Source organism: Hyperoodon ampullatus, assembly GCF_949752795.1.
Source record: "Hyperoodon ampullatus genome assembly, chromosome: 9".
Classification (NCBI taxonomy): Eukaryota; Metazoa; Chordata; class Mammalia; order Artiodactyla; family Ziphiidae; genus Hyperoodon; species Hyperoodon ampullatus.
The window spans coordinates 71,500,103-71,526,909 of record NC_136922.1 but is presented as its reverse complement, the minus strand read 5'-3'; the positions used below and the strand labels follow the sequence as shown (position 1 = coordinate 71,526,909).

Sequence of the window (26,807 nt, the reverse complement as noted above, 5' to 3'; positions counted from 1 at the left end):
CCTTTCCCATATTAGGGAAGTTTTCAACTATAATCTCTTCAAATATTTTCTCAGTCCCTTTCTTTTTCTCTTCTTCTTCTGGAACCCCTATAATTCGAATGTTGGTGCGTTTAATGTTGTCCCAGAGGTCTCTGAGACTGTCCTCTGTTCTTTTCATTCTTTTTTCTTTATTTTTCTCTGCATCAGTTATTTCCACTATTTTATCTTCCACCTCACTTATCCGTTCTTCTGCCTCAGTTATTCTGCTATTGATCCCATCTAGAGTATTTTTCATTTCATTTATTGTGTTTTTAATCGATGCTTGATTCATCTTTAGTTCTTCTAGGTCCTTGTTAACTGTTTCTTGCATATTGTCTATTCTATTTCCAAGATTTTGGATCTGGGAAATAGAATCTTGGATCAGCTTTACTATCATTATTCTGAATTCTTTTTCAGGTAGACTGCCTATTACCTCTTCATTTGTTAGGTCTGGTAGGTTTTTATCTTGCTCCTTCACCTGCTGTGTGTTTTTCTGCTTTCTCATTTTGCTTATGTTACTGTGTTTGGGGTCTCCTTTTTGCAGGCTGCAGATTCGTAGTTCCCGTTGTTTTTGGTGTCTGTCCCCCGTGGCTAAGGTTGTTTCAGTAGGTTGTGTAGGCTTCCTGGTGGGGGGGACTAATGCCTGTGTTCTGGTGGTTGAAGCTCGATCTTGTCTTTCTGGTGGACAGGTCCACGTCTGGTGGTGTGTTTTGGGGTGCCTGTGGCCTTATTATATTTTTAGGTATCCTCTCTGCTAATGGGTGGGGTTGTGTTCCTGCCTTGCTAGTTGCTTGGCATAGGGTGACCAGCACTGTAGCTTGCTGGTCGTTGACTGAAGCTGGGTGCTGGTGTTGAGATGGAGATCCCTGGGAGATTTTTGCTGCTTGATATTATGTGGAGCTGGGAGGTCTCTTGTGGACCCGTGTCCTGAAGTTGGCTCTCCCACTTCAGAGGCACAGCACTAACTCCTGGCTGCAGCACCAAGAGCCTTTCATCCACCCGGCTCAGAATAACAGTGAGAAAAAGTAGAAAGAAATAATTAGTAGAAGAAAGAAAGAGAGATTGAAAGAAAGGAAGAAGGGAAGTAAGGAAGGAAGGAAGGAAGAAAGAAAGGAGGGAGGGAGGAAGGATGGAAAGAAAGGAAAGAAAGGAGGGAGGGAGGGAGGAATGAAAGCAAAAGGAAGAGTGAATGGAAGAAGAGAGGGAGGGAGGGAGGAAGGAAAGAAAGAAAGAAAGACAGGAGGGAGGGAGGGAGGGAGGAAGGAAAGAAAAAGAAAGTGGAAAGAAGAAGGGTGGGAGGGAGGGAGGGATGGAGGAAAGAAAAAGAAAGAAGGAAAGGAGGAGCGGAGGGAGGGAGGGAGGAAGGGAAGGGAGGAAAAAAAGAAAGAGCAGGTAAAGTAAAATAGAATAAAGTATGAAATATAGTAGCGTTATTAAAATTAAAAAGTAATTATTGAAAAAAAACACGGACCGAAAGAACCCTGGGACATATGGTGGAAGCAAAGCTATACAGAGAGAATCTTACACAGAAGATTACACATACACATTCACAAAAAGAGAGCAGGGGGAAAAATCAAAAATCTTGCTCTCCAAGTCCACCTCCTCGATTTGGGATAATTCGTTGTAAAAAGAGGAAAAGGGCGAAAAGTCTGAAATCTTGCTAAGTCCACCTCCTTAATTTGAGATAATTCGTTGTAAAAAGAGGAAAAAAAGGGGGGGAAAGTCTTAAATCTTGTCCTCAAGGTCCACTTCCTCAATTTGGGATGATTCGCTGTCCATTCATGCACTCCACAGACGCAGGGCACATCAAATGGACCGTGGAGCTTTAATCCGCTGCCTCGGAGGCTGCACAGAGAGATTTCCCTGTCTCTGCTCTCACAGCTCCCGGGTCTCAGCCTTGGACCTGGCCCCGCCTCTGCGCGTAGGTCGCCGGAGGGCGTCCGTTCTTCGCTCAGACAGGACGGGTTTAAAGGAGCCGCTGATTCGGGGGCTCTGGCTCACTCAGGCAGAGGGGAGGGAGGGGAATGCCCTCTCCTCGCGCACCAGGCAACAAAAGGGAAAAAAGTCTCTTGCCTCTCCGGTAGCTCCAGACCCTTTCCCCGGACTCCCTCCGGGCTAGCACTAACCCCTTCAGGGTCTCTTCCTGCCGCCAGCCCCAGACCTCTCCCTGCGCTCCGACTGAAAGCCGATACCCGAGCCTCAGCTCCCAGCCCCGCCCGCCCTGGCGGCCGAGCAGACAAGTCTCTCGGGCTGGTGTGTGCCTGAGGGCACCGATCCTCTGTGCCAAAATCTCTCTGCTTTGCCCTCCGCACCCCTGTTGCTGTGCTCTCCTCCGCTACTCCGAAGCTTTCCCCCTCCGCCACCTGCAGTCTCCGCCCTCGAAGGGGCTTGTAGTGTGTAGAAACCTTCCCTCCTTCACGGCTCCCTCCCACTGGTGCAGGTCCCGTCCATATCCTATTGTCTCTGTTTATTCTTTTTTTCTTTTGACCTACCCAGGTATGTGGGGAGTTTCTTGCCTTTTGGGGGGTCTGAGGTCTTCTGTCAGCGTTCAGTAGGTGTTCTGTTGGAGTTGTTCCACGTGTAGATGAATTTCTGATGTATCTGTGGGGAGGAAGGTGATCTCCGCGTCTTACTCTTCCGCCATCTTCCCTTAGGTAGGTTTATTCCGAGGTATTTTATTCTTTTTGTTGCAGTGGCAAATGGGAGTGTTTCCTTAATTTCTCTTTCAGATTTTTCATCATTAGTGTATAGGAGTGCAAGAGATTGCTGTACATTTATTTTTTATCCTGCTACTTTACCAAATTCATTGATTAGCTCTAGTAGTTTTCTGGTAGCATCTTTAGGATTCTCTATGTATAGTATCATGTCATCTGCAAACAGTGACAGTTTTACGTCTTCTTTTCCGATTTGGATTCCTTTTATTTCTTTTCTTCTCTGATTGCTGTGATTAAAACTTCCAAAAGTATGTTGAATAATAGTGGTGAGAGTCGGCAACTTTGTCTTGTTCCTGATCTTAGTGGAAATGGTTTCAGTTTTTCACCATTGAGGATGATGTTGGCTGCGGGTTTGTCATATATGGCCTTTATTTTGTTGAGATAAGTTCCTTCCATGCCTACTTTCTGGATAGTTTTTATCATACATGGGTATTGAATTTTGTCAAAAGCTTTTTCTGCATCTATTGAGATGATCATATGGTTTTTATCCTTCAATTTAAAATGGTGTATCATGTTGGTTGATTTGCGTATATTGAAGAATCCTTGCATTCCTGGGATAAAACCCACTTGATCATGGTGTATGATCCTTTTAATGTGCTGCTGGATTCTGTTTGCTAGTATGTTGTTGAGGATTTTTGCATCTATGTTCATCAGTGATATTGGCCTGTAGTTTTCTTTTTTTGTGACATCTTTGTCTGGTTTTGGTATCAGGGTGATGGTGGCCTCATGGAATGAGTTTGGGAGTATTCCTCCCTCTGCTATATTTTGGAAGAGTTTGAGAAGGATAGGTTTTAGCTCTTCTCTAAATGTTTGTTAGTATTCACCTGTGAAGCCATCTGGTGCTGGGCTTTTGTTTGTTGGAAGATTTTTAATCACAGTTTCAGTTTCAGTGCTTGTGATTGGTCTGTTTATATTTTCTATTTCTTCCTGGTTCAGTCTTGGAAGGTTTTGCTTTTCTAAGAATTTGTCCATTTCTTCCAGGTTGTCCATTTTATTGGCATGTAGTTGCTTGTAGTAATCTTTCATGATCCTTTGTATTTCTGCAGTGTCAGTTGTTACTTCTGCTTTTTCATTTCTAATTCTGTTGATTTGAATCTTCTCCCTTTTTTCTTCAGGGGTCTGACTAATGGTTTAGCAATTTTGTTTATCTTCTCAAAGAACCAGCTTTAATTTTATTGATGTTTGCTATCGTTACCTTCATTTCTTTTCCATTTATTCTTGATCTCATCTTTATGATGTCTTCCTTCTGCTAACTTTGGGTATTTTTGTTCTTCTTTCTCTAATTGCTTTAGGTGTAAGGTTAGGTTGTTACTTTGAGATGTTTCTTGAGGTAGGATTGTATTACTATAAACTTCCCTCTTATAACTGCTTTAGCTGCATCCCATATGTTTTGGGCTATCGTGTTTTCATTGTCATTTGTTTCTAGGTATTTTTAAATTTCCTCTTTGATTTCTTCTGTGATCTCTTGGTTATTTAGTAGTGTATTGTTTAGCTTCCATCTGTTTGTATCCTTTACAGTTTCTTTTCCTGTAATTGATATCTAGTCTCATAGCATTGTGGTCAGAAAAGATACTTGATATGATTTCAATTTTCTTAAATTTACCAAGGCTTGATTTGTGACCCAACATATCATCTATGCTGGAGAATGTTCCATGAAAACTTGAGAAGAAAGTGTATTCTGTTGTTTTTGGATGGAATGTCGTATGTATATCAATTAAATCCATCTTGTTTAATGTATCATTTAAAGCTTGTGTTTCCTTCTTTATTTTCACTTTAGTTGATCTGTCCATTGGTGGAAGTGGGGTGTTAAAGTCCCGTACTATTATTGTGTTACTTTCGATTTCCCCTTTTATGACTGTTAGCATTTGCCTTATGTATTGAGGTGCTCCTATGTTGGGTACATAAATATTTACAATTGTTATATTTTCTTCTTGGATTGATTCTATTTTAAAGTCTATTTTTTCTGATATGAGAATTGCTACTCCAGCTTTCTTTTGATTTCCATTTGCACAAAATATCTTTTTCCATCCCCTCACTTTCAGTCTGTATGTGTCCCTAGAACTGAAGTGGGTCTCTTATAGACAGCATATGTACAGGTCTTGTTTTTGTATCCATTCAGCCAGTAGATGTCTTTTGTTTGGAGCATTTAATCCATTTACATTTAATGTAATTATTGATATGTATGTTCCTATTACCATTTTCGCAATTGTTTTGGTTTTGTTATTGTAGGTCTTTTCCTTCTCTTGTGTTTCCTGCCTAGAGAAGTTCCTTTAACATTTGTTGTAAAGCTGGTTTGGTAGTGCTGAATTCTCTTAGCTTTTGCTTGTCTGTAAAGATTTTAATTTCTTTGTCGAATCTGAATGAGATCCTTGCTGTGTAGAGCAATCTTGGTTGTAGGTTTTTCCCTTTCATCACTTTAAATATGCCCTGCCACTCCCTTCTGGCGTGCAGAGTTTCTGCTGAAAGATCAGCTGTTAACCTTATGGAGATACCCTTGTATGTTATTTGTTGTTTTTCCCTTGCTGCTTTCAATATTTTTTCTTTGTATTTAATTTTTGATAGTTTGATTAGTATGTGTCTTGGCATGTTTCTCTTTGGATTTATCCTTTATGGGAGTCTGCACTTCCTGGACTTGATTGACTATTTCCTTTCCCATATTAGGGAAGTTTTCAACTATAATCTCTTCAAATATTTTCTCAGTCCCTTTCTTTTTCTCTTCTTCTTCTGGCACCCCTATAATTCGAATGTTGGTGCATTTAATGTTGTCCCAGAAGTCTCTGAGACTGTCCTCAATTCTTTTCATCCTTTTTTCTTTATTCTGCTCTATGGTAGTTATTCCTAGTATTTAGTCTTCCAGGTCACTTATTCGTTCTTCTGCCTCAGTTTTTCTGCTATTGATTCCTTCTAGAGAATTTTTAATTTCATTTCTTTTGTTGTTTACCATTGTTTGTTTGCTGTTTAGTTCTTCTAGGTGCTTGTTAAACATTTCTTGTATTTTCTCCCATTCTATTTCCAAGATTCTGGATCATCTTTACTATCATTACTCTGAATTCTTTTTTAGGTAGACTGCCCATTTCCTCTTCATTTATTTGGTCTGGTGGGTTTTTACCTTGGTCCTTCATCTGCTTCATATTTCTCTGTCTTCTCATTTTGCTTAACTTACTGTGTTTGGGGTCTCCTTTTTGCAGGCTGCAGGTTTATAGTTCCCGTTGTTTTTGGTGTCTGCCCTCAGTGGATAAGGTTCGTTCAGTGGGTCGTCTAGGCTTCCTGGTGGAAGGGACTGGTGCCTGTGTTCTGGTGGATGAGGCTGGGTCTTGTCTTTCTGTTGGGCAGGACCGCGTTCAGTGATGTGTTTTGGGGTGTCTGTGAACTTATTATGATTTTAGGCAGCCTCTCTGCTAATGGCTGGGGTTGCGTTCCTGTCTTGCTAGTTGTTTGCCATGGGCTGTCCAGCAGTGGAGCTTGCTGGTCGTTGAGTGGAGCTGGGTCTTAGCATTGAGACAGACATCTCTGGGAGAGCTTTTTCCGATTGATATTATGTGGCGCTGGGAGATCTCTGGTGGTCCAATGTCCTGAACTCAGCTCTTCCACCTCAGAGGGCCAGGCCTGACACCCAGCCAGAGCACCAAGACCCTGTCAGCCACATACCCAGGTACATGGGGAGTTTCTTGCCTTTTTGGAAGCCTGAGGTCTTCTGCCAGCATTCAGTAGGTGTTCTTTAGTAGTTGTTCCACATGTAAATGTATTTTTCATGTGTTTGTGGGGAGGAAAGTGGTCTCCTTGTCTTACTCCTCTGCCATCTGGAAAGTCTTCTCCTAGCCCAGTTTTTAAAGTATGCCCCTCAGGGTTTGATGTTAGCATATTTTTTTCCCCTTAAAATATAATTATCAGGTTTCTTTACTTATATAAAGGATACAGACAGTTCTGGGTTTTCAGTATATCTTGAAGAAACCTAAGGGGTTGTTCTAATGATCTTGTTGTTTTACAGGTGATGAAACTGAAACCTACAGGGTTAAAAAGATTTGTCCAAGGTCACAGAGTTTATTAGAAGCCAAACTAGTCCTACATATAATATAGGTCTTCTGATGCCTTCTGATGTCCTATGTTTTTTTCTTTAATCATAAATTGAGTGCTTTAGAGAATTAATGTGTTTGGCTTCTTAAAAGTAAATGAGATTTAAATGAGCACTTCAGAAAGCTTCTCCAAAAAGAATGAAACATAAATAATTACAATCCAGGTCTTAGTTGAGCATTCTTTCCACTTGATCATGCTGCATTCTGCTGATTCTCTGGGCATTTTGTCCATCATCTTGCTAATGTCAGTAGTTTTACAGAATTTCCCAGTTTTTACTATGTTGTACCTTTACATAGTTTGAAAAATTGCTCTATTTTGGTACACTTTTTTTTTTTTCTAAATTTTGCCTTTTAACCTTTTTAGTCTTTTTAGTTTCAGTACCAGAAACATTTTACATTCATTTTTCTACCATTCAAAAATATTTGTCACGATCTTAAACTCACTGACATTTTATAGCTGATTTCTCAGGTCATATCTGGGAATTGATTTAAATTTCATTTCTTTAAGGCTGTGTTTCTGAGCTCCTTCCCAGCTGTGTACTCAGAGCTGTTGAAGCTCTTTGATGTCCGGGAAGTGGCCAACTTGGTACAGGACACCCTGGGCAGTCTGCCAACCATCGTGCACGTGGATGACGCCCTGCAAGCAGTTAAACTGCAGTGCATTGGCAAAACCGTGGAAAGCCAGCTGTATACCAACCCAGGTAAGGTGCTCAGTCTCTTGGATGAAACAGTGTCTCTAGAAAGCCATTATTTACATTTTGTCATTATAGGTCAGCAGAAGCAATTAAAAAGGAAACTAAAAACTACTTTCTCAAAAGCATTGTTTATTTGGATGGTAGAATAAGTTTATTAAATAGTCAGATACAAAAGTATGGCTCTTCAAACTTTATTTCTAGAAAGAATGAAAACTCTAATGATTAAATTATTAATTCTAATCATAAGTTGTAGTGTAGGGCATGCTTTTTTCCTTGCGCTAGATTTTTTTTTTAACATTCAACAAAATTTAACATTTTTCTTTCAGAGATGCTTACAGGGACCTGCTATGATCTTTGTTTATTTGTCTCTTTTGTCCTTAAAAGTTTTCCATCAGTTTGTGTTCTGAAACTGGTGAAAGTTTCAGTGTACTGTCATTTTTTATTTTATCCTAATAGCAAGTGACTAATTACTAAATTGATTTTGTCATAATATCTATTGTTAAATCCCATTGCCTCTTGTTTTCTTCTGGTTTGTTTCTGAAAAAAATAATAAAATACCAGTCTCATTTTAAAGTTTAAGAAGTTTCTGTTATTATCATGGAATCAAAAACTTTTAGAAATTCTTCTGAGAATTATGTTTTCACATGAATGCAGATATGTGTGTATAGTGCAGTATTTTTGAAGTGGTGTTTAAAATATATTTAATAAACCTTTTTTTACATTATTTTATCCTAAAACATTTTAAACATACAAACAAGAATAGAGCGTAATATGAGTAAATCATTAACAGATCTCAGCAATATCAGATATTTGCTCTGGGTCTTTTAAGAGATTTGTCATTATAGAAATACTCAGGCCCTCTTTTATATATTCGCTTCCTTCATAGAAGTTTCCACTATCAGAGATTCCATTTCTATCTTCTATGCCTTTATTCTGTAGCTATAAAAACATTTTTTAACCTCTTGAAAATTTTTTCACCTTTTAGTCTTTATATGATGACATTATGTTGAATGTCATTAAGTAGAGTGCTTCTTTCTGACTAATATTACACTTTTATATTTATCCATGCTACTAGATATAGCTGTAGTTCTTTTTTACTCTTGTATAGTATTCCACTGAGTGTATATATATATATATATATATATATATATATATATATATATATAATGGTTAATTTATTTTTTCTCCTGTTGATAGACTGTTAGTATGTTTCTGATTTTTTTTTCTGAAATAAACAATGCTTCAATCAACATGAAAGAAAGTTCAACCTTCTGATTTTTCCACATAAAAACACATCTCATCCTGGAAAAAAGATGTTTCTCATGGTAGTTTTCAAACTCTATCCCTGAGAGCCCTAGAGGTCCTGCTTCAGTGGTTAGGGCTTCCTCCAGGGTTAAGAAAAGGTGGTGTGAAGTGGAAGGGGTTATGGTCCAGACCATGCATCCCAATTTGACTAGACTTTCAATTTTTTTTTATCAAACTGAGAAGAGTTCATTCCCCTCTCAGAAGAATAGTTGATTTTTACCATATTTCTCCCTCACAGGCCAGATAATTCTTTGTTAGGTTAAAATCTGACACCAAAAGAGCAACACAGGTAATGAAAACTGTTTTCAAATATAAGGAAATTATCTGGGGTGATTGTGTTCATTATTTGCCCCTGGGAGATGTGTTCTGTCTGTGGACTCAGTTTCTTATTGATTACTGATGCTCAGGAGGTGGTAGAGAAATCAGAACTTAGGAGAAACAAAAAGTAGCTGCTACAAGCCGGAAGAAAAGATACCAGCTCTCGGTGGGAGGTGATTAGATTATTTACTGGGGCCAGGATAGAGGGACTCTAGAGACCAAGGATGTGTGGACCCTGGAGGGTCTGTTCTTGTGATCTGGAGGAGAGGGTCAGAGCCAGTGCTGGGATTTAGTGATGGTGACACTGGTGTGGAGGAGGAAGGGGAGGTGGGGGAACCTGCCTCTCATGATATGTGGGACAGTCACCATAGAGGATAATTATGGGGAAGCATAAACTTTTGGGAAGCAAAGCAGCTCCCGATCAATGGAACACTTAGAAGCATGTGCAGATGCTAGTAAGAGGGTCGACTTCTGTCAGTGCCCCAGGAAGAGAGAATTAGTTTGCTGTTTAGTGACTCACTACTGAGGAAAATAGACCGTCGTCATGTATAAATGGCAGGGCGCATCTGGAAGGAGACCATCTTCATGGAGAAAAACAGCAGGCATTTCTGAGAGCCTTCCAAGGCTCAAACTACCCTCTGTTTAAGTCACATGGGACCCAGCAATAGTGTTAGCAAACCTAGAAAGTATTTCTAGTGACTGAAATTCTAAGTCAGAAACTGTGGACTTGGGAGATAGGTGGAGCACATCTGTGTTGTCCGGTTGAAAGATGAGATACTGGAGGCAAAGATGTGCAATGCAAATCATTGGCTCCATAGACCGTGTCAAAGAACCAGGTAGGAGGTCTTGGCTGGTGGTTAAGAGGAGAGTGTGAACCCTACAAGGGCCATGGCAAATCTCACAAAAATAAGCAGATTCTGTCTAATTGGAAGAAGAAGAGGGACAATATAAAACTGTAACTAAGGGCATTGTGTGGATGCAGAGAACCATAGTAAGAGAGGCTCTGGTAGAGAACAACAGGTAAAGGGATTAAGTCTAATACATTTGATGTCTACTTAAAAAAAAAAAAGTACACACACTTCTTAAAACAAGGAAAGGAGTTTTTAAAGGGAGTTTGGAATTTGGTTGCCCCAGTTTTATCTTATTTCCCCCAAAATACCAATAACCAAATGACAGAGAATGGGTAAATATTACCTAGGAAGCATAACCAAAAAAAAAGAATAGCATCACCAAAATATGGTGAAATCAGACCCGTGTTTTACATATAGTTTTGGCCTCTTAGTTTCCTATTGATGCTACAACAACTACCACAAGCTTAGTGGATTAATGTAACTCAAATTTCTTATGTTACATGTCTGTAGGGCAGAAGTCCAGAACACTTCTCACTGGGCCAAAATCAGGGTGTCAACAGAGTGACATTCCTTTGTATAGTGTCTAGAGGGTAATTCATTTTCTTGCCTTTTACAGCTTCTAGAGGCCACCTGCATTCCTTGCTTTGTGGCCCCCTCCTTCATCTTTAAAGCCAGCAGTGTAGCGTCTTCACATCTCCCTCTGACTCTGTCTAGCTACTTTCACTTGTAAGGATCCCTATGTTTACATGGTGCCCACCTGGATAATCTCCCTATCTCTACATCCTTAATTTAATCATTTCTGCAAAATCTCTTTCATCTAACATATTCTTTTCACATAACATATTCACAGGTTCTGAGAATTAAGATGTAGATATCTTTGGGGGCAACTGTTTATTCTGCCTACTACATATGGGTAAAACAAACAGTTCAGAAGCAGTGTGATGGCGTAGAAGGTCAAAAACACTCAGAAGTCTATGAATTTTATTTACTTATTGAAAGTAAAATAAATGGAACACGAAGTGCTGCAGTCATGCAAGTACACACATCTTGGCCAGATGGAAGTTACAAATGACACTTTTCTGCTTAAAATTATAAATCTGAACAGGGCAAAATAAAGTAGTGATAAGTATGTTACAGGGTATCAACTGGCTATGTATTCAGCTGAAGACAAAGTACTTAATTCTTGACTGCCTTAATGACAGTTCCATTTCTCAAAGCATTGTGTATGGCAAAGATAATTGCTACTCTGAGCTGAATTCTGATCAGCAAAGATGAACTGGTTAGTGATAGAGTAGTGAGAAGAATCTGAGAAAGTGATCTTATTTTCTGGGGGTTCATATTAGCTAGAAAGGCATGTGGAGCACAATTGGCCCACACTTTAAGAAAATAAATTTCAAAACATTTTGGAGAACAAGACGGCAGATGTTACAAGCCCCTAGGAGAGAGAGAAAGTTCTGAAAGTTGGCTTTGTACTAGAATCCTATATTAGGGTTCTGCAGAGAAGCAGACCCAATAGTGTATGTTTGTGTGCGTGTGTGTATGTGTGTGTAAGGAGATTTATTATAAGGAATTGCCCCATGTGCTTATGGAGGCTGAGAAGTTCCAAGGTCTGCAGTTGGCAAGCTGGAGATTCAAGAAAGCAGATGGTGTCGTTCCAGTCTGAGTCCCAAGGCCTGAAAACCAGGAGAGGTGATTGTATAAATTCCAGTCTAAATCTGAAAGCAGGAGAAGATGGACTTCTTAGCTGAATGACAGGCAGAGAGAGTAAACCCTCCCTTACTCCACCTTTCCTTGTATTCAGGGCTTCAACGGATTAGGTGAGGCCCACCCACATTGGGGAGGACAATCTGCTTACTTTGTCTACCAAATCACATGTTATTCTCATCCAGAAACACTCACACAGACACACCCAAGATAATGTTTAACCAAATATCTGGGCTCTCATGGCACAGTCCAACTGACATATAAAAGTAACCATCACAAATCCCAAGGAGAAAAAAAGTGGAGGAGACACACAAAGGAAGCAGCATGGCTGCAGAATACCTCTAGTTGAGCTTAGATTAGAAACTAATACATACAGAATACAAGGTCAGCACCACAGAAGGGAATGAAAAAAGCGATAGGAAGGTTCAAGCCATCTTGAGTTAAGGGCCAAGGGGCAGCCTCAGGGCTGGAGGCATTCCACAGCCAGGCAGGACTGAGTCAACCCCTTTGAGCTGCACCCTCAAGGTGAGAGTCTAGGGCATCTGGCCAGACCTGAAAGACTTAGCTCAGACTTGGAATTTAAGCAAGTTGTTATTTGATGTCTAAATCATGTGGGGTCCAGTCAGACATACTTAAGGTATAAAAGTTGAACAACTGACTTTTCCCTTTTTCCCCACAATTCTATTCTTCCTGTTTTTTGAAGGCCAGGAAAAGGTCTCAATGATGTTGGAGAAGACAGCTTTAGCAATGGCAAAAAGAGTAGATTTGAAGTATAGAGGTTGGGGCAGGGAAGTGTGGAGAGCGGGAGCAGAGGGATGGTTTGAGCAATGGGGGTGAGAGGGCAGGTGCTGAGTCTTCTCAGACAGCAAGGTCAGGCTCTGGGGGACTGTGGTTTTGCATCAGATTTGCACTGGGCTCCATTGCTTGTCACTTGAATTGTTCAGCAGAGGTCTGTAGTCATTGCTGAGCTATTTGCTTGCTAAGAAAAAGTCATATACATTTCTACTTCGAGATAATTGAGCAGTTTATCAGGCAAACCTCAGCACAGATAATAGAGGTGAGGATAAGTGCACTGAGTGTGTAATGACGAGAAACATGACGGTGCTACTTTCTTTTCCTACAAAATAAAGAAGCAGATTTCTTAGGGTAGGGATTTCTTAAGAAAGCATCCAAAAGTCATTTTTTTTCCTTTTCACCAGAAACTTCTCGGTCCCTGTTAGCTCTTTTGTGGATTTGATACAAGGCTGCAATGAAAGTAAAGGAGAGAGGGAGGAAGGTGGACTATTAGACTATTTTTACAGTTTATTCTGGGAATGAATGCCTCCACCTCCCCATTCCACCTCCCATTTTAGGCCATAATATAAAGGAAGGATGTGTGATGGTTTATCTATTAATTTGACAACTTTAAGAAGGAAATATTACTACAGTTGACGGGTGCCTGGTAGCTTTTATTTCTTAGAACTATAGTTAAAGCATAGTTGAGTATTGACTTCTCTGTCACTGCAAGTGATTACAGTTCTTTCACTTTTGAAAATGCCATTTGCTTAAAGCTTTTCTATTAGCCAGAGCTTGCGCTGTAGTAGATGGGCCTTATAAAGATGAGCAGAGTTGCATGAATAAGGGCTGCTCTTTTTCCCTAGAAGTAAAATGATAATGCAGGACCACTGGAAGAAGTGTAAAGACCTTAGTTTTTTTAATGTAGATTTCATGTTGGTTAGCCAATATAAAAATAGTTTTGTTTTGTTTTTTTGAAAAATCCCCTGAGACCTCAAGAAAGCCTTTGTTAAAATATCTTTAGTGTTTTGCCCCCTCTAGTCTCAATTCCTTCATCCACTCCCTCCTCACTGCCCTTATCTGTGTTTTCCCCCAGGTCCCCTTGCTCAAAGTGGAAAAACTTAGGAGCGAAGGCCTTTCTGGGTGGCCTCCACCATCAGGGAGCTCTGAAAGCACTTGCTGAGAGTTTCGTAGTTTTCATAGTTGTTCAGTCTCTATTCTTGGCTTTTATTAAAATATGCACACATAAAAATTTTAAGGTGTATATATTAGTTAAAACCATGTTAAAGTGCAGGTTCTTAAAGAAGTACTTAGAAAAGGGCTTCTTTGGAAAAGGATTTCCACATCTTTCCCTAGAAGAGAAAAAGATAAAATTAGGAGTTTTAGGTAATGCGCCACTCTGAACGTAGAACTTAAAATGAAAAATATGCATCACCAAAATCGTAGCCGACCCTAAGTTTTATCTGTGGCGTTTGAAAATAAAGGTAAATGTACATATTTTGGGCTACTCACCATCCAATTTCAACTTTGTTCTCTGACCTTATTTCTGATCTCTTCAATACTGATTGAATGAACAAGCACGTTTCTGGGGAAAGGGTGAACCCCTATCTTTTCATTTCTTATCTGTCACTCAATCACATATGCACAGATTTCCGGGGTGGCGGGGAGTGGAGCCGGGATGTGTGTCTTGTTTCCAGTGCCACAAGCAGCTGCCGTGGTTTGCGTTGAAGTATGGTGTTAGGAATAGCTGCTTTCTCCTGGGCACCCAGGGCGAGTGCCAGCACGTGGAGTCGCTGCACACTGGACTGTGATAATGTGATGTGCAACCTACTTACTTCCCATTTAAGCTGGGTTAAAATACGAACGCAGGGCTTCCCTGGAGGTGCAGTGGTTGAGAGTCTGCCTGCCGATGCAGGGGACACGGGTTCGTGCCCCGGTCTGGGAAGATCCCACATGCCGCGGAGCGGCTGGGCCCGTGAGCCATGGCCGCTGAGCCTGCGCATCTGGAGCCTGTGCTCCGCAACGGGAGAGGCCACAACAGTGAGAGGCCCACATACTGCAAAAAAAAAAAAACACGAACACAGAAATGTCAGGTCCATTTCAGTTGCCCGTCAGATCCAGTAGAATTCATGGTGTAGCTCATTCATTCATTCAACAAATGTTTATTGTGAGCAGACCCCATTCCAGGTATTGTTATAAGTAATGTAGCAAATTACAGTACAGTCTATGTGGCAACACTCTCCACCTAGAGACCTCAGAGTCGTTCCTGAAGCCCTCTTCTCCCTTTGCCCTTCATCTCCACCTACCACCACCACTGCTCTTGGACCTCCACAGCGTCTCCCATGCCCAGCCATTTCTCCCCTCCCCAGCTCCCACCTCTCCATACAAACTGCCACCTGCTCTGACCTGCCTCAGTGGTTTCTATACTTTTCCCCCATATCTCCCTTCTCCTGTCCATCTGTGTAGCCATAGTTCCCTTTCAGAAACTCATACCAGATGATGTCACTCCCACCCAGTTCCTTTATTCACATCCCAGTTGTTATATTCTGTTTCGAGGGCACACTCCAGGCCTTGTGATCTGGCCCGGCCCGCCTGCCTGGTTCCATCTCCATATTTCTTCACTCTGCTTGGAACCCACTTTCTCCTCTTCCTTTCTGAGCCTAGTTGACCCCCATGCACCCTTCAGGGCTCAGATGAACTCTCATTTCTCCAGAAATCTTCTATCTGCCTCGCCCACCCCATTATTACTCTCATTCTTTGGCTTTTTACTCCTTGGATAACCTAACACATCTGTAATAACTAAAGAATTGGTGATTTAGTTGTTTAATGTCTGTCTCCTACCCTCATCCCAGAAGGAAAGCCTCAGAGAGCAGGGGCTATATTTATCTTGATGACAGTTCTATCTTAGCTTCTGTAACAGTGCCTGGTACATAATAGTTGCTTGATAAATGTTTCGTGAATACTAGGTACTGGATCATGGCTAGGGATCAGGATGGAGCAGCGATAGCTATTGGATAAATGATGTGCATTAAAGAAGGAACGTTTTATTACAAAAGCAACTTTTGAGCTAAGGTTGAGCATGAACATGACAACAGAATAGTGTTCAGTGCTGGAGTCCCAGACCACGAGCAGAGCACAGTTGACAAAAGTAAAAAGTACACCTGAGGCCAGACCTCCTTGTGCTGGTAGCCCTGTGGCAGGCATTAACAGAAATACGAGACTTCTAACCTCACTCCCAAAAGAAATCAAGAAATCACTGAGAGAAGACAGGCGCACACAGATAAAGGCACTTTCCCACTGATGGATACTTTGCATTCCTTAGGATTTTGCTTTAGGTGCGGGGTGTGGGAGGGGATTGAATCCACTGGGTAAGAATCACACAGAGATCATCCTTAGCCCTGTATTTTGTTTTCTTCTGTGATCCTGACTTTGTCTGCATGGCATGTAGCCCCTAAGTCATCTGGGATCCTTTCCATTCTGATTGTTGTCTGTCCTCTAATGTCTGAAGGGCTTGTTTGCAGGTTTTGTTGCTATCTGTAACATTGGCAGTTCAATTCCTGGTGGCTTTGATGACAAAGACCTAACCCAGCTCTGATTTCAGGGTTTCCTGTGCGGCTGGTGCTTCCCTGCAGCCAGCAGCTCTGCTACATGCAAAGCTGTGCCACAGCTTGACCTCTTGCCCACCTGGTTTACCATCTCCCCGTCCTGAGGTTGCCACAGAGCAGCTGCTTAGGTGTCCTTGCTGATGTCCAGCCCACGCTGGGATAGTTTGTGGAGAATGGCCAGCAACCCTGCATGCCACCACAGGACTCACAGACCTCACTCCCGTGGGGACAGATGACTACAGGGATTGTTGTCTAAAGCTTTGTTGATAGAGGAGGCAAAGATGATGACTTTCCTCGAAATCAACCACAAGGAGGAAATTCATCAGCATTTTTTAGCTGCTTCTCCTCCTTCCTAGCCCCACACCCACTGGAAATTGCTATCAGGAGCTGGCTTTATCCACTCAAGTGTGTACAGGCAAAACAAAAAGTAAGACACAAGGGGCTTCCCTGGTGGCGCAGTGGTTGAGAATCTGCCTGCTAATGCAGGGGACACAGGTTCGAGCCCTGGTCTGGGAAGATCCCACATGCCACGGAGCAACTGGACCCATAAGCCACAACTACTGAGCCTGCGTTTCTGGAACCTGTGCTCCGCAGCAAGAGAGGCCACGATAATGAGAGGCCCGTGCACAGCAATGAAGAGTGGCCCCCGCTCGCCGCAACTAGAGAAAGCCCTCGCACAGAAACGAAGACCCAACACAGCCAAAAATTAAAAAATTTAAAAAAAAAAAAGAAAAAGTAAGACACAATACAGTGAGCTTTATATGAGATACATAATATGAGTGTTTTGACCCTTTCAAGGATAGAACCTGTATAACGGATACTGTTGTTAAATGTTTAGGAAGTTAGTGTTTGTTCAGCTATGGGTTTTCTTTTTTCTTTTTTTAATTAATTAATTTGGGGGGGGCTGCGTTGGGTCTTCGTTGCTGCACTCAGGCTTTCTCTAGTTGCAGCGAGCCGGGGCTACTCTTCAGTGTGGTGTGCTGGCTTCTCATTGCGGTGGCTTCTCTTGCTGTGGAGCACGGGCTCTAGGAACGCGGGCTCAGTAGTTGTGGCTCACGGGCTCTAGAGCACAGGCTCAGTAGTTGTGGCGCACGGGCTTAGTCGCTCCGTGGCATGTGGGATCTTCCCAGACCAGGGCTCAAACCCTTGTCCCCTGCATTGGCACACGGATTCTTAACCACTGCTCCACCAGAGAAGTCCCTTCTTTTTCCTTTGAGCCTTCTTGATGAATCCAGGTATTTTCTTTTAAAGGTAAGCATTAGCATTTTAACCAGTCAGCTTGTTTGGCATTTACCCGTCCATTCTATCCTGTGCATTGGCTGATATTGCCCTAGTAATGGAGAAGCAGCAAATCTACACACCACACATGAATTATTTGTCTACCTTACTTACTTTTTTGGCAGTAGAGATTTTCTTAACAGTTGGCTGCAAATTGGATTTTTAGAAATCAAATCCCACTGGCTGCAAGAACATATCAGATAAGCTTTATCTTCCTTTCTAATTAAGCATCACTAGACAGTGACTCCTGTTATTTAAGCTTTCAGTTTCCTTTTCTTGGCTCTTTTTCTCAAGTAATTGATTTGTAAATAAGTATTTAAGTTCCCCGGTCACGCTGCCTGTTGAAAGGAAGCCTGCAATGAATTATTTTACAAGTTTGGGTTTTAATACTCGGTGTTCGTTTTCTTAAAGTGAACTGTGCCTGTGCCTCATGTGGTTTGTTTTGATGGTGAACCTAAGGCCATACCTCCTTGTGTTGGTAGCCTGGTGACAGGTGTTAAAAGAAATATGAGACTTCTAACCTCACTCCTAAAAGAAATAAAGACAGTAAGAGAAGTCAGGCAAACGCTGATGAAGGCACTTTCCGAATCGTGAATACTTTGTTTGCATTTCTTATGATTTTCATTAGGATACAGGGTCATATACTTTTTCACCTATGGATATACCTTATTTTATTGTCTAGGAATCCAGTGCATTGTTAAACTGAGTGGGTGAAATTGGCCATCCTTGCCTTATTTTTGAGCTTAAGGAGAAAGCATTCATTCAGTCTTCTACTATTATTATGTTAGCTAATGGCAGGCATTTCATTAATGCCCTTTATCAATTTGAGAAAATTACCTTCTATTCTTATCTTCCTGACAGCTTTTATCATTAAAGGATGCTGAATTTTGCATTTTTCCTACATCTACTGCTAATATGGTGAATTACATTGATTGATTGACTTTCAAGTGTTAAATCAATTTGCATTCCCAGGATAAATCCTATTTAATCAGTGTGTGTGTGTGTGTGTGTGTTATGTTAAAATTTTATAAGGATTTTTGCACCTGTGTTGATGAGAAATGTCAAATCTGTAGTTTTGTCTTGTAATGTCTTTGGCTAATTTCGGCATAGATAGTGTTGGCCTCATAAAATGAGTTAGTTGTATCCCATGTTTATTCTATTTTCTGGGAGGATTTGTGTAGACTTGATACTCTTTCTTCCAATAAGTGCTTCATAGAATTCATAGAAGCCACCTGAGTCTAGAATTCTCCTTGTAAGCTCTTAACAGCAAGTTCAGTTTCTTTAATAGGTATAGAGTTATTTAGATTATCCACTTTTCCTTTAATGAGTGAAGTGGAATTGTAATTTATGCAAACTCTTTATAAGACACCTGGTTTTTTATAAACCAAAATTAATCCATTTGAATTGTTGCACAGATGACATCTTTTAGAAAATCAAGCAGAGCAGGACAGGGGCTGGGGCATTTGTAAGTACACATCTCGTAAATAATATGCCCATTATTGGCCCCCGGTAGGCACTAATTTTGTGCTCATGACATCATGTTGAAAAATAAACCTTCAGGACAATAAGCGTATTCACTGTTACTTTTTCAAAAGATTGAAATATATACTGCATAAGTCAATTTTTAGATTACTATCGCCTTACTATTTCAAATACTAATGCCAAGTTAGAGATCGAGATAAGACTTCCATTTAAGGGAGGATTGACACATGTGTTTATTATTCGCAGATTGACTCACTGAAACTTATTTGTAGCCCCCGAATCAGTACTGTGGCACTTTTATATTCATTCATGGGCACGCGCAGATTGGTGAGCACTTTGAGTTCCAGGATGCACACATTCCCAGCTGAGGTCGAGCAAGACGATGCTCTGCTTCCATTTCCACTCATGTGGGAGCAGAGGGCAGGAAGCTCCAGCTCTGGGGCCAGTTTAATTCCCAGTTTAATAACAGTTTATCCCTGTTAGTGCGGCTCCCTCAGGCAGGTCACTTCACACTTCTGAACCTCATTTTCTCTTTTGTAAAATAAAGAAAATAGGATCTACCTTGATGAGTTGATTTTAGGATTTCAGATTGTAATCTCTGTGAGGTATGCACAAGTACCTATATATTTCTCCTAGGAGAAATGATTCCCTTTTTGCCATTTCACTGTTCCCAGTGACTTTTTAGGAATGAACTACCATGCATAAGAGGAAATCAACCCTATTTATCTTTCTTCCCTGATGAAAGTATATGAAAATGAGCTTTAGATGTTAAACAAACCTTGCTTTTAACATAAACCTCATCTGGTCCTGAAGTAATACTTATTTTATATATTGCTGGCATTGATTTGCTAGACTTTTGAATTGTGGTTTTGTATCTATGGTCAGTAAAGGAATTTTTTAAAAATATGGAATCTCACAAGTTCAGGAGAGTGGGAGAGGAGATGACAACACATAAGAGATATCAACAGTTTTTACAAAGTCTGACAGCAGACAAGAGAAGGCTGAAACACAGACAGGTTTATGGAGTTGATGCAGAGCCAAGAAACAAACTAGTTTATACCACAGAATTGCAGAAAACTCAGGATGGTATCGGAAAGGATCAGGAATTGAAAATATGAGGTATCTCTGAAGATTAAGGGTGCTAGAAATTTTTTAAATCTTTAGAAGGAATATTTAGTATCCCACTCCACCCTACCTCAATCCCTTCTCTATTTTAGCAAAAAATGGAAAGTTTACTCTCTAGAGTAAGTGAATGAGACATGCCTGGATTCAGAAGAATCAGACAATGCTAAATTTGGGGGGTGAGGCTCCACACTGTAACTAGGGCCTCAGTAAGCAGATTAAACAGAGGGACCCCTACCAGCCACTTCCCCACCAGCCACTTACTGTCTTGATTCCACATTACCCAGAAAATGATGGGTTCATGCTCCCCAGAGAGGAGATTAGCAGATTTCTCTCTGGAGAAACTGACCAGCCCAAGAGCAGACATCTCAGATTCTGAAATTTGGGGGTCCCCTAATGAAACATCTGCATGTCTCTCCTCCCTGTGGTGAAGCCTCATCAGTCCACAAGCTTACCTAGGCACACAGGTATTTTTTTTTCCCAGTTAGCATTTCAGTACCTCACTTGAAAAGATGAATGGACAATAAAAGATCACCAAATACTGGAGAAAAACCTCTAATGGGAAAGGCAGAGGCCAAAAGGAAGAAACAAAAAGAACTTGAAAGACAAAGATAATTAAGGGAGAAAAAAAATCAAAAAGTTGTCTCTGATTTCCCCAGAGAGAGAAGATAGTGTATCCATGAAACAAGAATGGGAAGCTATAAAGAGATCATTCAGAGAAATAAAGACGAATGGCTGCATAATGAAAATGCAACACCTCTTGTTTGAAAATTATTAAGAATTTCATGATGGCTGCAGCAGAGCGTTACACCAAGTGTCGACTGAAAATAAAAAACAAAAACAAAAAAACGCACAACCCCAGAGCTGTGAGTTAAGTTTTATTTGGGGCAAAATGAGGACCATAGCCCAGGAGACAGCCTCCCAGATAGCTCTGAGGAACTGCTCTGAAGGTAGCAGGGGAGGTCAGTATATATGTGATTTTGGCGGGCAAAGGGGGATATGTGCAGTCAAGCACATGTTTTGGTAGGAGGTGGCTGCTAAGCAGATGTCTCTGTTAATGATTTTAGTGCTTTTCTAGATATGAGAAGATGTAAGAAATTGGGCTCATAAAATCTTCTGAAAAATATCTAACTATCTGAAGGCCTGTTCTGCCAGTTTTTCCCAGAGCACAGAATGCTTCATTCCTGATCTCCACCCTGAACTCCTTTCAGGGTGTGTTGAAGGTCAGTGACTGCAGTAGCTAGTGACTTCATCCTTGTAGAGGCAGATGGCGAGAAACAATTTTTCATCCACACGAGCGTGGGGCCCTTGTGGGCACAGGGATCTGTGTGACTGCACAGGTTGTATGGCCACACCACTGGACTTGGAAATGAGAAGGACACTTGGAGATTAAATATATGATAGTGTAAATAAGAAAATTGAATAGAGGGGTTGGAAGGCAAAGTAAGGAAATTGCCCAGAATTTTAGACAAAAGATGAAAAAATATTCAAGAAAAGTAGAAGACAGCTGAAGAGATTCATGACGTGAATGTAGTCAGAATTCCAGACAGAGGACAGAAGAAATAGTGGGAAAGAAATAATCCTAGAAATAATTCAAGGCAAGTTCCCAGCACTGAAGGACATGGGTTTATAGATTTAGAGTCAAGGCAAGTCATATAGTCATGAAATTTTGAATTACCAAGAATAATTTCCTGAAAGCTTTCAGAGAGAGAAAAACAAAAATACAACAACAAAAATCTGATCTTGGACCAAGGGTTGGAAATCAGGATAACAGCAAACGCAAAGTGTTAATTTAGCCAGAAATTGTATACAACTCTTTTGAGAGGCTGGGGAGAAGAAAAGGGGGTGAAAAAACTAAATTCTCATCTACCATAGTAGGAAGTCAGTAGATGATCCATCTCAAAGAAAAATCTGGAAATAGCAAGAGAAGCATGCCATTTAGGTATTGGGAAGTAAAAAAAAACAACAAAAAAACACCTATTTCAATAAAAGAGTCAAAGGTCTCGCAAGTGCAGGAATCATGGGTTGGGGAAGAGACTACTGTTTTTCAATATCAACCTTGTAGAGCTAGTACCTTTCTAACTACATGTATTAATAATTTAGCAATTAAAATTAAAGAGTAGATAAGGATTTGCACAAGGTTTGCACAGGACTCTTCCATGTGACACTAATGCTTCTTCTCCCTCCAGATTCCCGGTACATTCTCTTACCTGTCGTGTTACATCACCTCCACATGCACTTGCAAGAACAGAAGGACCTGATCATGTGCGCTCGGATCCTTAGCAACATATTTTGTCTCATCAAGAAAAATAGCTCAGTAAGTAAATACAGGTTATAAGATGTAGTTCCCATCAAATGGCTTCTGGAAATAAAATTTTAAAAGTCTTCAGATAAACTACACCAAAGAGTCATCCTTTGAGACTCTCACTTTTATTTCCAGCTGCGTTGGACTTTTTACTTTTCTTCTAAAGGAATTTATTTTTTAACCTTGTGGGATCGCTGTAACCCCAAATAACCTGGGTTTCCTAAAACTTGTATTTCAAGAAAGAACTGAATACCCAATGAGAAAAATTAGAAATCTCAAAGCCTCCCACATGTGTCTTTAATCTTGATGAATGCTCTGTGGCGAGAATAAATTATTGCTTGCAAAGACAGCCTGTTTGGGCCCATTATGTGAAAGATTGCATGATGATGGTCCAAGCTTGGCCGTGGGCCTTGGGCCCAGCCCCGTGGAGATAGAGAAAGCAAAGGAGAGCCTCAGAAGCCTGGGAGTATCTTGCACCACAACTGTTACTCACCCGACAGTAATCACTCAATTGTTATGACAGTAATCACTCAATTGTTATGGCTTTAGGAATTCCTGTCGTGTTCCTGACTCTGGAGGCAATACAGTTGCATTAGACAATGCAATGTCAATAGAGAAAAACCACATGCTTGCTTATAAATGGGGACAACTCGGAGTATGCATGTTCATGGCTCAGGGGTCTGATGTGAAGTCAACATATGAAGTATGCCCTATTCAGTTCTGTCAATCTGCATCTGTTCACTAAGCAGCCTCATCTGTGACAACCTTTACAAAGCAGGGTTTGGCAGTGAGTGCTAAGATTCATTTCTCTGTCTCCCTTTTACTGCTATGCTAGTTTCCCCATTTTTGTTCCTCTGACTTATGATCACCTTCTGAAGAGCTCAGCAATCAGCTGACATGGGCTTCCAGTGGAAGTGGTGGAGATAGGGCCCCAGTGCTGTGGGAACAGAGGTGGCCCTTGAGAGAAAAAGGCCAGAAGCTCTGTGTCTAAAAGTGTAGTACGATAGCACAGGGAACTCTACTTAATACACTGTGGTGAACTAAATGGGAAGGAAATCTAAAAAAGAGGGGATATATGTATATGTATGACTGATTCATTTTGCTATACAGTAAAAACTAACACAACATTGTAAAGCAACTATACTCCAATAAAAATTAATTTAAAAATAAATAAATAAATAAAAGTATGGTATAAGACACCTGCATGAGAAGGACCATTGCTTTTTACACTGAATAAAGCATAGCTCTGCTGGGCCTAGTTAGAATGTTTTTGCTAACTCTAATTGCTGAGAGTTAAAAGTAAGTTCAGAAGTTCACTGCAGAAAACTGAAAACATCAGGTGATAGTAGAGGTGATTTTTTTTTTTTTCTCCCATTTCAGTGTTAAAGTTGCAGTCAATTTTTGTACTTATCTGATAAGGAATTCAGAGCAGAAACTCTGCTCTGGGGGAAAATCCTTAGTAGTTTTCTTACAAGTGTAAGAAAGTTTATCATAAAATCCTAGCCAGGGCTTCCCTGGTGGCGCAGTGGTTGAGAGTCTGCCTGCCGATGCAGGGGACACAGGTTCATATCCCGGTCCAGGAAGATCCCACATGCCGTGGAGCCTGTGAGCCATGGCTGCTGAGCCTGCGCATCTGGAGCCTGTGCTCCGCAACGGGAGAGGCCACAACAGTGAGAGGCCCATGTACCGCAAGAAAAAAAAAAAAATCCTAGCCAAAAAGCTCTTTTAAACTCATACTTTGTAGAAGTTTTCTTTGCAAAGGGAATCTCCTTGGTACAAAGTATTTGTAATCATAGTGCTTCGTCTGGTGCAGGTATAATAACTCAAATCCGCTACATACAGTCAGTGCAGAGCAATTTGCATTTCTCTCTCAAGTCCTGGGGGCTTAGATAGTACTAATTTTGCTTTGGAGAAGCAGTCCCTCCATGACCAATGACATTAAGTCCAGTCTGTAACTAACAGTATTCACCCAGACTGAATGCTGTTTGCTAACCTTTACATGTAGGGATTTTAAAAAATCATTTTTATAGAAATAGTCATTTGCACTTAAAATAGAGTTTTGGAAAATGACCTGTGCAACTCCAGTGATGAGAAGAATAAATGTAAGCACAAACTGAAATCAAAAAATTATAGACTCTTAAAACCAAGAGGGATGTTTAGTGAAGAATCAGGCCCAGAAAGGCAAACTGACTTGCACAGGGACACACACCATGTTAGTGACATAGCTGGTGTTCTGAATTAGTCTGGGGTGCTTTCCAGAACATCACCCCATCATTTTACTTGTATCTCAGGTACACACTGCACAGTGGAGTTGCATGCTCTTGGATAAGCTGTTAACATCTCCGTGCCCTTTGTTTTGTATAAACGAAGGTCATTCACTTAGGTGAGTTAGAGGAGGTCCAGGTCTGTCAAGCTCTCGAGTTCTCTGACTCTTTGCTTCTATATTTGGAAATGTGCTTTTTCCCCTTTTCCAGTAAAGAGAGATTAATATATACTTTAAGCCACAATTTCCTGAACACATTATTTTTTTTCTTAAGGAAAAGTCTGTGCTGGAGGAAATAGATGTGATAGTGGCCAGCCTGCTGGACATCCTGCTGAGGACCATATTGGAGATCACCAGTCGACCACAGCCATCCAGCTCCACCATGCGTCTCCAGTTCCAGGATGTCACGGTAAGGCCATAAAGCAAATGGCACACCAAACAGCATAGTTGTGCTTGTTAAAGCCTCAGTTACTTTGAGGGTGGGTTGCTGTTTATAAGCAGCATATAAGATATTTTTAATATAAGATATTTTTAATTACAGAAAGGCCAAATTGGCGCAGTTTATTTTCACTTTGCCCAATTTAAGTTAACCTGGTTCTAAATTCCCAGTCTTCTTGATAACTTTTCATTCTTTTTTTTTTCATCCATCGAATTGCTTGGGGAAGCGAGAATAGTGAAATAGAGCAATAGCAGCTGGGGGTCCTGAGTTCTGATTCTGAATTTTTCATTATGACTAGTAAGAATCTTAATTTGGGGTAGGGTGAGGGGGGGCTTAGTTTCCTCAGCTATGAATTGAGAAAGTTTGACTTGGTAACTTCTAAGATGTCTTCAAGCTCCACTATTATGAATCTAATATAACATGATTTATAAGAAATATTAAGACATAATTTATGTGATGGTTCATATGTGTATATATTTATACGTGTGTGTGGAGAGCGAGAGAGAGAGATACATAGATAGATGGATAGGTACATAAATTGATTTCTATTTAAAACTCACGTTCAGTTGATCAAACATTTTTTTTCTTAGGTCTGATTAAGAACATTCTTCCAAATACCATTTGCAAAAATGGCAGTAGATGCTATAGTTTTCACATATAGATTATTTACAAAAATGTCAGCCTTTTGCCATTATTTTTACAAACTGTGCATTATAGAACCCCTGTCTTAAGAATGTTTGCCTAGCCCCTGATGAAAATAATTTTTGTTTTTACTTAAAAAAATAAAAAGTCCACCCTGGCTCTCCTGCCAAAGTTGAATGTTTAAGGGTGACCATCTTGCATTGAATTTTATTTCCTCTGCTTTCAGAGCTAAGATTTACCTGATTCCTCCTGCCAAGCCCTGGGTTTGGGAAGTAAGGTTAAATTATTTCTTTTAACAAACTAAGATTAAAGAGAGTATGAAAAAACTTCCTAATATGTGTAATAGTTGTACTGCCTCATTAAAAGAAAAGAAGAGCAAGCAAATTTCTCATGGTCTGATGGAATTTCATGTGTAAAATGCTGCCTACCTCATAGGGTTGGCTTTGTGTATTTAGCTATTATTTGGTTCATAGTAAATGCTCAAAATGTCATTTTTTCCTGAAAACCACTGGAGTTCATTATGGGTTTGAAAGTTTGAGGGGTTTTGTTTTGAATTTTTTTGTTCTGTCTTTTCATGTTTTTCTGAACTTTTTATTTTGCAATAATTGTAGAGTCACGTGCAGTTGCGAAAAATAACATAGATATTCCACGTGCCTTTTTCCCAGTCTCCCCAATGATAACCTCTTATCGAACTAGAGAACAGTATCACAACTAGGCTATTGACATTAATGTAATCAAGATGCAGAATATTTCCATCACCCCAAGAATCCCCCATCTTGCCCTTTTACAGCCAAACTCACTTCCCTCCCATCTTCACCTCCTTCTTAAGCCTGACAACCACAAAGTCTATTCTCCATTTCTATACTTTTGTCATTTTAAGAATGTTGTATTTGAGTCACTTCACTGTACGGCAGAGATTGGCACAACAATGTAAATCAACTCTACTTCGATTAAAAAAATTAATTTAAAAAAACGTTGTACATGGGCTTCCCTGGTGGTGCAGTGGTTGAGAATCTGCCTGCTAATGCAGGGGACACGGGTTCAAGCCCTGGTCTGGGAGGATCCCACATGCTGCGGAGCAACTAGGCCCGTGAGCCACAACTACTGAGCCTGCGCGTCTGGAGCCTGTGCTCCGCAACAAGAGAGGCCACGATAGTGAAGGGCCCGCACACCGCGATGAAGAGTGGCCCCCACTTGCCACAACTAGAGAAAGCCCTTG

General features: G+C 40.7%; 1 protein-coding gene across 2 annotated transcripts in view; it reads left to right on the top strand.

The window, feature by feature from the left end:
• The window catches only part of DOCK4 (dedicator of cytokinesis 4), a gene marked incomplete at its 5' end in the record, with an annotated part of 498,756 nt that overhangs the window by 367,342 nt on the left and 104,607 nt on the right, over positions 1 to 26,807 (top strand). For both annotated transcript variants that reach the window (XM_079712023.1, XM_079712022.1), the window contains 3 exons: positions 7,314 to 7,506; positions 22,129 to 22,256; positions 24,782 to 24,916. In XM_079712023.1, the coding sequence (XP_079568149.1) occupies positions 7,314 to 7,506; positions 22,129 to 22,256; positions 24,782 to 24,916 (456 nt within the window). The remainder of the gene's footprint in view (positions 1 to 7,313; positions 7,507 to 22,128; positions 22,257 to 24,781; positions 24,917 to 26,807) is intronic.